The following is a 14,677-nucleotide window of genomic DNA, read 5'->3' on the forward strand; positions in this document are numbered from 1 at the left end:
GAAATCGAAATTACCCCGGGCATTTAGAGCTAAACACAAAGAACCGTTTTTTTCTAGGTGTCTAGTGCTACTATATGTTTGTGAGTCCATTTAGTTTCCATTTAGAAAAAGACTCATGCAACATGAAGAGCAACATGTTGATGTCATATGGGAAAGTCCACTACAAAGAAGGAAACATATTTTTCTAAGGAGAACAACATGTGGTAAGAGCTAGTGAACCATATTCAAATACAATCTTTATTTATAGACATCTTCATCTGAATGGTACAATAAACAGCAGCACAATCCATTACAATTCAAGGACAAGTAGTTCACATTTACAATATAACAAATAGAGGACTAATACTCTTTTCTTCAGGGATATGGTTCATAATCTGAAGAGATATAAACATCCAATTATCAATCATTAATGAGCACAGATGGTGTCACATAGGCTGCGTTTACACGGGCAGCCAAATTGTGATCTCTTTTCTTTAACTTATTGTTTTTTTTTACTAATCAGATCAGCTCTGAAAAAGAGCTGGTGTGAAAAGATCTGAAACATTTCAGAATTGGGCTGCCTGTGTAAACGCAGCCATTTGTGACACTACTCCTTGTGTTGACTTACAAAACCTGGCTACAGATGGCTTTTCCTTGCAGTGTTACATCCTTGTGCTACTTCGCCATAAACTCAGAAACGGTAGTGAGTATATATTTTTTCAACGATTGATCCACCCACATAATTCGACTGAATACATATCAGTTACAAAATCGTTTTTGATTCAGTTAGATGTTAGAGATGTAATACAACAAAGATAATATAACAAAGATAATATAACTAAGATAACATTCAATGAGCTCTTTAGAAAACAAAATAATCACTATAGGATAAGCTATTTCTCAGAGAGGACCCTTAGATTTTTCTTACTTTTAACTCCACATTGTTGGGAAAGGGCTTGTAAGTAAGCACTTCACGGTAAAGTCTACACCTGTTGTATTCGGCGCATGTGACAAATAGCATTTGATTTGAGGCATAAAAATACAGCAGAGAGACAGGACATTCGTATTTCAATTTAAAAAGATATGCCTTACTGTGTTTTGTTCAGCATTACATTTTCAGTGCACGTACAAGAGGATTTGAAAACTGTAAACATTGTAAACATACGGTAGTACAACAAGTACAAAAGCACATGTGGCAAAGACATGGTCAGAATACACCAATACACCAGACCAGTGCTGACAGCTTCACTCCTCTTCCATGGATTTCTCAATCTCCTTTAGCTTCCTCACAAACTCCTGAGCCTCTCCGTCTCCTGTCCGTGCGTCCAAAATCCTCATGATTGGCTTCTCTGGATGGAGAGAGCAAACAGAGACGTAAGTGCATCCATCCAATGCCTGCCACAATTACCTTTAGATTGTACAGGTCGCTAGGTAAGATTACAGAAGTAATAGGAAACCTTTCCCAGACTTAACAGGCTCTCCTCCCTGGGGGCCCATTCCCGCTCAGTGAGGAGTAGAGGGGTGGTGTTATGTACTGTAGTCTATCCGGCGGACTGTCCTACCAGGGTTGGGGTCAATTCCTTTCAATTCAGTAAATTCAGGAAGTAAACTGAAATTACAATTCAAATGTTCCTAAATTCTTTTCAATGAGGAAAACGTGGAATTAGAATATGGGTTTACTTAATTAATTGACTGAATTGAAATCAAATTGACCCTAACCCTGCTCCCTACCGCTGGGTTTGCTCCGGGCCAAGTGCAGAATGGTCGGCTGGATGGTCTTTCCGGCCGCTGAGGCGTTGGGTCTCCCTGGCCAACAGAAGTCACTGAGCGGGGCCAAGGCCTCCCCGGCAAAATCGTTGGTGGACAGCCAATCATAGTCCATCACAGTAAAAGTCAGACAGGCAAACCTGTGCCTGTACTGCTCTGGGCTGACATGGCTGTGGGACAGCAGATGGAGGAAAATGAGTCAAACTGAAGTCTACATCTCCATGTTTTGCTTTTCAATCTAGCTGCTGTCAAGAGGGAATTATCATATCATCCACCAATTCCAACATTTCCTTCTATGTTAGTGCATACAGATGGCGGATTAGACACTCACAAATAGAAGAGCTCATCAAATACTGGGTGCAGGGTCTTGAGCTTCACTTGGGTGCGCTGGCTCTTGGCCATGGGGAAGAGGTGGTGGGGACAGAGCTCCACGATGACAAAGGGGTCACTCAGCCCTGTGTGGCACCAGAGAGAGAGAGAGAGAGGAACAGGAACGAATGAGGGGCTCATACAGAAGATTGGTTTGGCATTCTTTCTGCATATGGAGCTGCATGCCAATGGAACTCTGATATTTACCGTTGGCGTCCAAGGCAATGAGATCGGCAGCATGCAGGATCTCCACCGTGAGTCTCTGCTCAGAAGCATCATAGTAACACTTCACACTGACGCGGCCAAAGCGGGTGTGCTTCAGTGTTCTCTGAAAGGCAGATCCATATTATAAATCATACATAAACAGATGATTGATTGGATTGGATTGTTATACATCCATTCAGTATGATGAATCCTGGACATCAAATCACATTCTATTTGTGACATATACACGGTTACCAGATGTTAATGCGAGTGTAGCGAAATGCTTGTAGTAAGTGGACATGCCTGTAAAGTTGTTCTGGTGTTGTAAAATAAACCCGCTGTTACAGAATACAGCTAGCGACCACATTAGCATTAAAGAGATAAAGAAAAAGAAAATGTGTTGTGGTCTTTCAGCTCCTAATCAACACTCCCCCACTACACTAGCCTGGGGGTTAGAGTCACATGTGGCAGCCCAGCAGGCTGCAGACTACCTGCTGAGAGATCTTCTCCAGGAAGTACTGCTCGATTAGCTCAAAGGACGAACACTTGTTCAGCCTCAGCTCCTCGTCAAGAGCCTATAGGAACAGCAGTAAAGAGGGGGCTCGTCAGGAACCAGCTGAACAACCCCCACTAAAAGACGCTCTCTACCACGGTCAGGCATTAAGTAGCTAAATGGTACATAAACCCTTGATGCTCTCACCTTGTAGTCGACATGGTTCTTCAGATCTTCTATGGCGAGTCCCTCTCCATCAGCATAGAAGAACTGCACCAAGGCCTGAAAGGAGCATTGTGGTGGGGAAAGTCTCAGTTTTCAGGTTACATGTTCCGATACTCCGCTCTCTTTGACTGGCATGGCTAGCTAATTAGCGGTGGTAACTATAAGTAACGCCTTTGGTTGGAGCATATGTCAGAGGATATTAGCAGACCGGTATGTATCCTCGCTGACAGCGTGAAGCCCCCAGAAGGAGAAGGAGATCACCATGGAACACACCACATGTTCTACCCACGCAGCTTTGCATTTTCAGGACTTTTCATCCAAATCTGTCCTGTGTCCCTTGCCAGCTCTATGCTCCATTAGAATACAGGAACTGTCACATTGCCATTCTAGTGGGGACTCTCCTCAGCAGGGACTGAGCAGCCAAGAGACCTGATGAATACCAGTGGTATGGAAATTATACCACACAAGTGATTAGCAAGGATACAGTATCTGATGATGGTGAAAAGGAGGAGGAAGATGAGGAAGAAGGGGAAATAGGCCCCTACTGTGATTCTCCCTATCTCTGGGGTCAACTGAGAGAGTGAGAAAGAGAGAGAGAGAGACACACACACAGACCACTGACCTCCACAGTGTACTGGAAGCGGTTGTAGAACTCAACCTGGACTCCCATGTTCTCTGCCACCGTGTCGAGGATCATTCTGAGGAGCAGCTCCCACATGCCGAGGAGAACTCTGTGCAGAACACAGTTAGACAACAATCCGCTGTATGTCAAGTGATCCTAATGGCTAGATAATGACCAGTACTACAGCATGGTGTGTCAGAGGGGTATCGTTATTGTGTGCATGTCTAAGATGCTCATCTAGATAAAGACGTGACACAGCAGGTAATTACCTAGCCAGATTCTCCTTCACCAGAGACTCGCTGAGGATGACTAAAGTGTCACGTAAGTACTTCATGAGGGGGGACACGGCCTGAAACAGAACAATGTCACAGAACAGTGTCCCGTCTTAGGGGGAAGCCTATAGAGGAATTGTCTTATCATTTTACATTTACATTTTAGTCATTTAGCAGACGCTCTTATCCAGAGCGACTTACAGTAGTGAATACATACATTTCATGCATTTCTTTTTTTGTACTGGCCCCTGTGGGAATCGAACCAGAAAGGACAAAGAAAGAAAGCAGAGAGGTTGCTGCTACATAACAGAAGCAGAGCACAATGTACTGTTCAGTCTTACATCATCGTTGTTGATGGAGTCAGGGGACAGGCTGATGTGTTGGAGGTACCTCTTCAGCTCTGAAAACATCTAGACAAAAACACACAATATCACAATGCACTGGTTTACCTCTCTGTTCAAACCAATGTGACAATGGTTACCAGGCAGGACCCAATTTGAGTATGCCATATCATACAGTATTATGTAACCAGACCTGGGTTCACATAGTATTTGTTTTCTTTGAAATACTTTAGCTGAGCTGGATTAAAGTTGCCTGACGCAATGGAACCAATGGAATAGTCCCAAATGTGAAACTCCCGAACGTCTTGCACTCCAAACAAGCTCCATCAAACGTCCAAAAAAAACAAGAAAACAAATACTATTTGAACCAAGGTCTGTATAATTTATGTAACCCGTTCTCATGGAAACTGATATTGACGTGCATGACTGTGTCCCTTGCCTGTGTCAACATTCACAAGACCACAGGGCCAGATTGATTACCAGGACGTGTACTGCAAGCATGCGCTGACCAACTGGCAAGTGTCTTCACTGACCCTTTCCAGTTGGTCAGCTAACACTGTCGTAGTCCATGTGGGGTCAAACGACATAAGGAGGGTTAGCTCGGAACATTTGAAAATTGATTTTAAAAGAACTGATTTTAGCATTAAAAGACTCCAAAAAATGGCCAATAATTTCAGGTCCAGTACCATCGTTAGGCAGCGGGTGTGAAAGATTCAGCTGACTGCTGGCATTGCACATCTGGCTAAAAGACTACTGTAGCTCTGCTGGGGTCACTTTTATTAATAACTTTGATACCTTCTGGAAACAGAAGATACTCTACAGGAATGACGGAGTCCATCCAAATCATCTTGGCTCCTGGACTCCTGTCCACGCATTTCAAGGCTACATTGAAACAATAACTGGTAAATGATCCAGGACCAGCTCAGTTAATCCCTACCATTGTGACAATGAGTCATCATAATGCTGCATCAAATGTACATGATCTTAGGGGCATTGGCAAACACAATGTAAGTAATTTAATTTATGTACCCCTAATTGCACCGAACACATCTGTTTATCCTACAGCTATTGTAAGCAGTAATCATGAGCCTATAAACCAGAGTTACACTGTTAGCACTGAGGCGGTGTGCAATAGTAGGAAGGCCAATTTATGCAGCTCACCCTGCACTATCAGCTCCAATGTAAATAACATGAGTAAGTCTACCTCTGATAAGCTTCCCAGTAAAGCATTAAAAACAATCAAGCAACCCAGAGAAGTGCTAAAAATAGCCCATATTAACATATGTAGCCTAAGAAACAAGGTCCATGAAGTCAATAACTTGCTTGTAACAGATGACATTCATATTCTGACTATCTCTGAAACTCACTTAGATAATACCTTTGATGATACAGTGGTAGCAATACATGGTGATAACATCTACCGAAAAGACAGAAATGCCAACGGAGGCAGTGTTGCTGTCTATATTCAGAACCACATTCCTGTAAAGCTTAGAGACGATCTAATGTTAAATACTGTTGAAGTAATATGGCTACAGGTTCATCTGCCTCACCTAAAGCCCATTCTTGTGGGAAGCTGCTATAGACCACCAAGTGCTAACAGTCAGTATCTGGATAATATGTGTGAAATGCTTGATAATGTATGTGATATCATCAGAGAAGTATATTTTCTGGGTGATTTAAATATTGACTGGCTTTCATCAAGCTGCCCACTCAGGAAAAAACTTCAAACTGTAACCAGTGCCTGCAACCTGGTTCAGGTTGTCAGTCAACCTACCAGGGTAGTTACAAACAGCACAGGAATTAAATCATCAACATGTATTGATCACATTTTTACTAATGCTGCAGATATTTGCATTAAAGCAGTATCCAAATCCATAGGATGTAGTGATCACAATATAATAGCCATATCTAGGAAAACCAAAGTTCCAAAGGCTGGGCCTAATATATTGTATAAGAGGTCATACAATAAGTTTTGTCGTGATTAATATGTTGATGATGTAAAGAATATTTGCTGGTCTGTCGTGTGTAATGATGAGCAACCAGACGCTGCACTTGACGCATTTATGAAAATACTTATTCCAGTTACTAATAAGCATGCACCCATTAAGAAAATGACCAGTACTACATGTAAAAACTGTTAAATCCCCTTGGATTGATGAGGAATTGAAAAGGTGTATGGTTGAGGGGTTGAGGCAAAAGGTATGGCAATTAAGTCTGGCAGCCCAACTGACTGGCAAATGTACTTCAAATTAAGAAATCATGTGACTAAACTAAATAAAAAAGAAACTACACTATGAAACAAAGATAAATTATATAAAAAAATGATAATAAAAAGCTTTGGGGCACCTTAAATCCATTTTTTTGGGGAAAAAAAGCCAACTCGGCTCCTTTATTTATTGAATCAGATGGCTCATTCATCACAAAGTCCACTGATATTGCAAACTACTTTAATTACTTTTTCATTGGCAAGATAGGCAAACTTAGGGATGACATGCCAGAAACAAAAGCTGACGCTACACATCCAAGTATATCAGACCAAATTATGAAAGACAAGAATTGTACTTTTGAATTCCGTAAAGTCAGTGTGGAAGAGGTGAAAAGATTATTGTTGTCTATCAACAATGACAAGCCACCAGGGTCTGACAATCTAGATGGAAAATTACTGAGGATAATAGCAGACGATATTGCCACATCTTCAATTTAAGCCTACTAGAAAGTGTGTGCCCTCAGGCCTAGAGGGAAGCTAAAGTCATTCCGCTACCCAAGAATAGTAAAGCCCCCTTTACTGGCTCAAATAGTCAACTAATCAGCCTGTTACCAACCCTTAGTAAACTTATTGAAAAAATAGTGTTTGACCAGATACAATGCTATTTTACAGTAAACAAATTGACAACAGAATTTCAGAATGCTTATAGGGAAGGGCACTCAACAAGCACAGCACTTACACAAATGACTGATGATTGGCTGAGAGAAATAGATGATAAAATGATTGTGGGGGCTGTCTTGTTAGACTTCAGTGCAGCTTTTGACATTATTGATCCTAGTCTACTGCTGGAAAAACTTGTGTGTTATGGCTTTACACCCCCTGCTATAATGTGGATAAAGAATTACTTGTCTATCAGAACACAGAGGGTGTTCTTTAATGGAAGCCTATCAAATATAATCCAGTCAGAATAAGGAATTCCCCAGGGTAGCTGTTTAGGCCCCTTTTTTCAATTTTTACTAACGACATGCCACTGACTTTGAGTAAAGCCAGAGTTTCTATGTATGCCGATGACTCAAACTATACACGTCAGCTACTACAGCAACTGAAATTACTGCAACACTCAACAAAGAGCTGCAGTTAGTTTCAGAGTGGGTGGCAAGGAATAAGTTAGCCCTAAATATTTCTAAAACTAAAATAATTCTATTTGGAACAAAACACTAAACCCTAAACCTCAACTAAATCTTGATAAGGAATAATAATGTGGAAATTAAGCAAGTTGAAATGACTAAACTGCTTGGAGTAACACTAGATTGTAAACTGTCATGCTCAAAACATATTGATGCAGAAGTAGCTAAGATGGGGAGAAGTCTGTCTATAATAATGCAATGATCTGCCTTCTTAACAACACTATCAACAAGGCAGGTCCTACAGGCCCTAGTTTTGTCGCACCTTGACTACTGTTCAGTCGTGTGGTCAGGTGCCACAAAAAAGGACTTAGAAAAAAGGAAAATTGCAATTAGCTCAGAACAGGGCAGCATGGCTGGCCCTTGGATGTACACAGAGAGCTAATATTAATAATATGCATGTCAATCTCTCCTGGTTGAAAGTGGAGGAGAGATTGACTTCATCACTACTTGTATTTATGAGAGGTATTGACATGTTGAATGCACTGAGCTGTCTGTCTAAACTACTGGCACACAGCTCGGACACCCATGCATACCCCCCAAGACATACCGCAAGAGGTCTCTTCACAGTCACCAAGTCCAGAAGAGACTATGGGATGCACACAGTACCACATAGAGCCATGACTACATGGAACTCTATTCCACATCAAGTAACTGACGCAAGCAGTAAAATTAGATTTTAAAAAACAGATAAAAAAAACACCTTATGAAACAGCGGGGGCTGTGAAGCAACACAAACATTGGCGCAGACGCACACACACACACACACACACACACACACACACACACACACACACACACACACACACACGGATTTAGTAATGTAGATATGTGGTAGTGGTGGAGTAGGGGCCTGAGGACACACAGTGTGTTGTGAAATCTGTGAATGTATTGTAATGTTTTAAAATTGTATAAACTGCTTTAATTTTGCTGGACCCCAGGAAGAGGAGCTGCTGCTTTGGCAGCAGCTAATGGGGATCCATAATAAATACAAATACAAAAATACTGACATTTTCAGCCTCTCCCTGTCTGAGTTCGTAATACCAACATGTTTTAAGCAGACCACCATAGTCCCTGTGACCAAGAACACTATGGTAACCTGCCTAAATGACACGTCTGTAGCCATGAAGTGCTTTGAAAGGCTGGCCATGGCTCACATCAACACCATTATCCCAGAAACCCTAGACCCACTCCAATTTGCCCTAACAGATCCACAGATGATGCAATCTCTATTGCACTCTACACTGCCCTTTCCCACCTGGAAAAAAGGAACACCTATGTGAGAATGCTATTCATTGACTACAGCTCCGCGTTCAGCACCATAGTGCCATCAAAGCTCATCAATAAGCTAAGGACCCTGGGACTAAACACCTCCCTCTGCAACTGGATCCTGGACTTCCTGATGGGCCGCCCCCAGGTGGTAAGGGTAGATAATAACACATCTGCCACGCTGATCCTCAACACAGGGGCCCCTCAGGGGTGCGTGCTCAGTCCCCTCCTGTACTCCCTGTTCACTCATGACTGCACGGCCAGACACGACTCCAACACCATCATTAAGTTTGCCGATCACACAACAGTGGTAGGCCTGATCACCGACAACGACGAGACAGCCTATAGGGAGGAGGTCAGAGACCTGGCTGTGTGGTGCCAGGACAACAACCTCTACCTCAATGTGATCAAAACAAAGGAAATGATTGTGGACTACTGGAAAAAGAGGACTGAGCACACCCCCATTCTCATCGACGGGGCTGTAGTGGAGCAGGTTGAGAGCTTTAAGTTCCTTGGTGTCCACATCACCAACAAACTAACATGGTCCAAACACCAAGACAGTCGTGAAGAGGGTACGACAAAACCTATTCCCCCTTAGGAGACTGAAAAGATTTGGCATGGGTCCTCAGATCCTCAAAAGGTTCTACAGCTGCACCATTGAGAGCATCCTGACTGGTTACATCACTGCCTGATATGGTAACTGCTGGGCCTCTGACCGCAAGGCTCTACAGAGGGTAGTACTGGGGCCAAGCTTCCTGCCATCCAGGACCTCTATACCACACGGTGTCAGAGGAAGGTCTTAAAAATTGTCAAAGACTCCAGCCACCCTAGTCATAGACTGTTCTCTCTGCTACCACACAGCAAGTGGTACCGGAGCGCCAAGTCTAGGTCCAAGAGGCTTCTAAACAGCTTCTACCCCCAAGCCAAAAGACTCCTGAACATCTAATCAAATGGCTACCCAGACTATTTGCATTGCCCCCCCCCCCTCTTTTACTCTCTGTTGTTATCATCTATGCATAGTCACTTTAATAACTTTACCTACAGGTACATATTACCTCAATTACCATGACTAACCGGTGCCCCCGCACATTGACTGAATATAGTCTCGCTATTGTTATTTTACTGCTGCTCTTTAATTACTTCTTTCTTTTATTTCTTATTCTTATTCAATAATGTTTATTTTATTTATTTTTTAAGCTGCATTGTTGGTTTGGGGCTCGTAAGTAAGCATTTCACTGTAAGGTGTTGTATTCGGTGCATGTGACTAATACAATTTGATGACTGGTTACTAAGTATGACTGACAGAGAGGACTGTTCAGTGAGATGGAGGGACCTTGTTTGTGAGGTGGGTGATGAGGCGCTTGGCCTCCCTCTGTAGGTCCGCATCCACGTTGTAGAGCTGTCCATTCAGGGCCTTGTTGACCTGCTCCTTCCCCTCCGCCCCGCAAGACTCCTCCATGGCCTGCTCCACGCCCTGCCAGTCCAGGTCCCGAGGTAGGTGGCCCAGGAACACACGCACATGCTCTGTGTTGTTCAGGGCGATGCACAGCTAGCCCACAACAAGATCCAGGAAGTACATTAGTAGAGGGAAGAAGAGAAAGCCAGAGGAAAGGTCGAGAATGGTTGAAGGAAACAAAGGACGAAAAAGAGGCAGGGCTAAAAAAAGAGGCAGGTAGGGGATTGGGGGAGGGAGTGAATGATTGACAATGAAAATAGGCAGGATGGTAAGTAGACCAGTGGAGGCTGCTGGGGGCTCATAATAATGGCTGGAATGGATTCTAATGGACGGAATGGAGTGAATGAAATGGTATCAAACCCATGAAAACCATGTTTATGATACCATTCCATTTACTCTATTCCAGTCTTTATTATGATCCGTTCTCCTCTAAGCAGCTTCCACTGAAGTAGACCAAACATATTACGCTACAGACAACCCGCTGAGGTCTTTGTGTTGCCAGGGAAAGAACACTCGCTGACATTTACTTCCCACGTCATCCTGAAGCCCCCCTTCCTTCCTGCCTTCCCACAGGCGTTACCTGCACTGTCAGGCTCTTGATGTCTCGACCCTGCTGGCTCCTCTCAATCTTGCGCTTTATCATCTCTGAGTAACACACGGCCTCGCTGCAGAAATTCTGCAACACAGACAACATCTCACTCACCATCATCATCATCGAGAGTGAAACCCTCAATTAGCATTATTTTCTTTCTGCTCTGGTTGTTTGTGATTGTGGCTTGCCACCTGTAGAGCTTCTTACACTGTCTCTAAATGTGTAGCGTGTGTGAAAGCATGCACTTGTGTGTGCATGGGTGTGTGTGTGTTTGTGTATGTGTGGCGGTGGCGGTGGCACTCACGTCTGTCAGGCGGGTGACAAAGATGAAGGCCCCTGCAGAGTCTGGCCAGGACATCTGTTTCCAGAACTCCCGCACCTGGCTGAAACATGCTGTCACATCCACCGCCGAGGAGCTGTGTTTGGCCTGCTGTACTGGCTCCAGCTGTCCAGTACACACACACACACATTCTATGAACAACAACTTATAGAAAGTCATACACATGTACTGTACTAGAAATACACTGACACACAGGTACAGTACACAGAAACAAACTCATATTCAGAGTACATTAGATAGAAACATCATGGTGGGTTACGGATCATCAGTGGGTTCTGCAGAAGAAGTGTAATGGATATCCTGATTGCCGTATGTTTTCATGGAAAATCAATCTCTACAGACACTTCCATAAAACGCCTTTCTCACCTGGTCCATGTCTACTGCTCTGCGGATCCTGTCACAAGCCTTGTCATGGACTATCTGCAGCCACTTGTGGATAGACGTCTTGAACCAGTTGTGATAGCCAGTCAATGCCATCATCTTAGCGTCCCTGAGAGAGAAATACTCATTAACCACCTGACATTTAGCTAATCTACTGTATGTTCAAGCATATGGAGAAGTTCAATGCAAGATCAAATCACCAAGCAATAACAACATCTAATCCATTTTTCTGTTTTTCTAAAAGTGCAATGCAACCAAGCTGAACATCCACCATCCACCAGTCTGACCGGGGTGACAGGGTGTTCAAACTCACCTGAGAGGGAGGAACTCTCTGAAGCGTTTGAGTATTTTCAGAGACATGTAGAGCTCTAACAGAGTCTCTCCCATGGTCTGAGTTAGCCTGGAGCTCTCCTGTTCCAGAGTGCCACACACCTTCTCCATGGCAACGCTCACGTCGTCAGCGACCTGGGGGAGCACAGGGGTCAGTCACCCCATTTCAGAGGTCAAGGGTCAACGGTGAGGATACATGCATGTTGAACATACAGGAACACTATATGCATCAGTATACTGTATCGGGGCAGCTTGGGGCAGCAGGTAGCCTAGTGGTTAGAGCGTTCGGCCAGTAACCGAAAGGTTGCTAGATCGAATCCCCAAGCTGTCAAGGTAAAAATATGTTGTTCTACCCCTGAACAAGGCAGCTAACCCACTTTTCCTAGGCTGTCATTGTAAATAAGAATTTGTTCTTAACTGACTTGCCTAGTTAAATAAAGGTAAAGATAAATGTCATGTGTGGATAAAGATGTTGGCAGGTTCTATCCCTTTTGGTTTCAAAGGAATTCTCACCAGTTTCTCCAACTGTCTATACGCGATGCTGAAGAAATCCACTTTCACCGCACTGGGGGGTTTAAAAAGACAAAACAAAGAACAGGATTCACTTGTTATTTGACATAATCAACAGGATTCTACTTAAAAGTCAAGTTCGCCCTGTCACCGTCTTCAATTAACACAAACTGCAGGGACTGTCTGTGTACCTGTAGAAGAGCTTGTTGTAGATGTTCTGTCCCCTCTGTACATCTGCACACACTGCATCCACCACCTGGACCAGTCTCCTCAGCTGCTCCTCTAGAGCCTATAGAATCAACACACTACAGCTCACACACAACCCCGACGGGCCCACCCATGTGTTACCCAATAAATGACTGGGAGTTTATATATAGAACGCGCGACTCTCTTTATTTGGATGACTTTGTGTGTTATCAATTCTTATGGCGTCAACTTACCCCCTCCTCTGGTTTGAATTGTGAAATTGTGCTCTCGTACCACTCCACTGTACCTTTCTGTTGAAATCAAAGACTGCAGTCATTCGAGTTAGTCAGGCAACAGTGCTAACACTAACAGGTCTTCCTTATATTTACGTTGTACCTTGACAACAGTGGCAATTTCCAAATGCAGTTCATTTCGAAGGGGGCACACAGTCTTGAAGGCCGGCATGGTCTGCATGTGTCCTACACCCCTGAGTCACAAACACAAAGGGAGAGAAACATGGGCCTGTTATTGTAGCCCAACAACTCATTACTGAGTAAAAGACAAAAGGCACAATGCAAGGTGATTTGTAGGTAATCAAAACGACTGTTGGACACAAATGTTCCAAATGATTGCTGGAACAGACAATCCTGACTGACCTAACCTGTCATTTCTGTCAGCCTTTTAACGTTAAGGTGACTGACAGCAAGAACGATTAGTATGTGTTTGAGTACATCTTTTTTTGTGTGTTATCTGTGTCCACAATACACAGAGATCTCGGTAGGAGTGTCAATCACTGGGCAGACTTTGAAATCTCATTGGAAAAGGCCCTGCAGGATCTCGATTCATCTGGTCTGTGCGACACAGAAGTACAGTGCCCCGTGGGGCTGCTCACAGAGAAAGAGCATAGCAACATGAGCCTCAACATGAGCCTGCTTTTATTGGCACAGTCACCACCATTCAAGTAGAAAAGCCTCCTATTGGCTTGACTGTTCTAGGTACTCTGTCTGTGGTTTTATTCTAGTGACTTGGTTGAGTGTTTGGTCTGGTATGACAGCGCTGGCGAGTGTTTGATGCCGTGATATGGTGAGAGACGGGGGGGTGGTGGGAGTCACAGGTGGCTGATGACACCTTAATTGGGGAGCACGTGCGCATAGTAACGGCTGGAACGGAATGGTATCAAACACATGAAACACATTTTCCATATGGTTTAATGTGATTCCATTCCAGCCATTACTATGAACCATCCTCCCCTCACCAGCCTCCTGTGGTATGAGTTTACCTCAGCATGAGCTCGCAGCGTGTGACGGCGGCTGGACTGGCGCAGGGGAACACCTGGCGCATTCTCTTCATCAGACACAGACAGTGGTCCGTGTACAGCCTGAAGCTGTCCGACAGCTGCCGCTCCTGAACACAGGAAGTACATCATCACATCCCTCAACCTCACAATGATCAATCTAGCCAATAACAGCACATTCAGACAGACTTCTGGGCTTCAGTCTAGTTTCCAGAAAAACTATGGCACCGAAACAACCAGGTTTTGATTGAATAACAGATCCCTAGGTCATAGGATGATGGATGTTGAGTGGTGAGTTAATGAGGTGTCCTAATGCCAGACGAAAGGTGATTGTGAGCCAGAGGGGAGCTGTGAGGAGACAGTAGGCCTACCAGGTCTCCCTGCATAGCTTGGGGATCCCACTCTGCATCGATGGTCCTCAGCAGCCTCAGCAGCAGGGTGTAACACATCCTCTGGGACCGGTGGTGGCTGCTATAGCACTGCCAGCGACTGCAGACCAGAGCAATACATACTACTATACATCTACTGTACATAACATGACCCTCACCTCTCGGCTGAGATGAATGGTTTCAGACCTAAAAGGACTAGGAAGGAAAAGATGCAACTCATAAATAAAGATGTGAAACTTTATTGGCACAGGCTCCACCAGCTTGGCAT

At 43.9% G+C, this 14,677-nt stretch overlaps 1 protein-coding gene across 5 annotated transcripts in view; it reads right to left on the minus strand.

Annotated features, from left to right (window-relative positions):
- Positions 1 to 219: 219 nt before the first annotated feature.
- Positions 220 to 14,677, minus strand: part of baiap3 (BAI1 associated protein 3) — a 42,767-nt gene continuing 28,309 nt past the window's right edge. For all 5 annotated transcript variants that reach the window (XM_045720526.1, XM_045720528.1, XM_045720527.1 and 2 more), the window contains 20 exons: positions 14,392 to 14,509; positions 14,006 to 14,130; positions 13,123 to 13,213; positions 12,981 to 13,037; positions 12,732 to 12,829; positions 12,544 to 12,595; positions 12,014 to 12,165; positions 11,686 to 11,809; positions 11,284 to 11,424; positions 10,968 to 11,063; positions 10,265 to 10,480; positions 4,273 to 4,341; positions 3,929 to 4,008; positions 3,660 to 3,768; positions 3,020 to 3,094; positions 2,811 to 2,894; positions 2,323 to 2,443; positions 2,078 to 2,201; positions 1,711 to 1,916; positions 220 to 1,328 (listed from right to left, as the gene is read on the minus strand). In XM_045720526.1, the coding sequence (XP_045576482.1) occupies positions 1,225 to 1,328; positions 1,711 to 1,916; positions 2,078 to 2,201; positions 2,323 to 2,443; positions 2,811 to 2,894; positions 3,020 to 3,094; positions 3,660 to 3,768; positions 3,929 to 4,008; positions 4,273 to 4,341; positions 10,265 to 10,480; positions 10,968 to 11,063; positions 11,284 to 11,424; positions 11,686 to 11,809; positions 12,014 to 12,165; positions 12,544 to 12,595; positions 12,732 to 12,829; positions 12,981 to 13,037; positions 13,123 to 13,213; positions 14,006 to 14,130; positions 14,392 to 14,509 (2,242 nt within the window). In that variant the 3' untranslated portion in view covers positions 220 to 1,224. The remainder of the gene's footprint in view (positions 1,329 to 1,710; positions 1,917 to 2,077; positions 2,202 to 2,322; positions 2,444 to 2,810; positions 2,895 to 3,019; positions 3,095 to 3,659; positions 3,769 to 3,928; positions 4,009 to 4,272; positions 4,342 to 10,264; positions 10,481 to 10,967; positions 11,064 to 11,283; positions 11,425 to 11,685; positions 11,810 to 12,013; positions 12,166 to 12,543; positions 12,596 to 12,731; positions 12,830 to 12,980; positions 13,038 to 13,122; positions 13,214 to 14,005; positions 14,131 to 14,391; positions 14,510 to 14,677) is intronic.

This window comes from Salmo salar, chromosome ssa06, assembly GCF_905237065.1.
Source record: "Salmo salar chromosome ssa06, Ssal_v3.1, whole genome shotgun sequence".
Classification (NCBI taxonomy): Eukaryota; Metazoa; Chordata; class Actinopteri; order Salmoniformes; family Salmonidae; genus Salmo; species Salmo salar.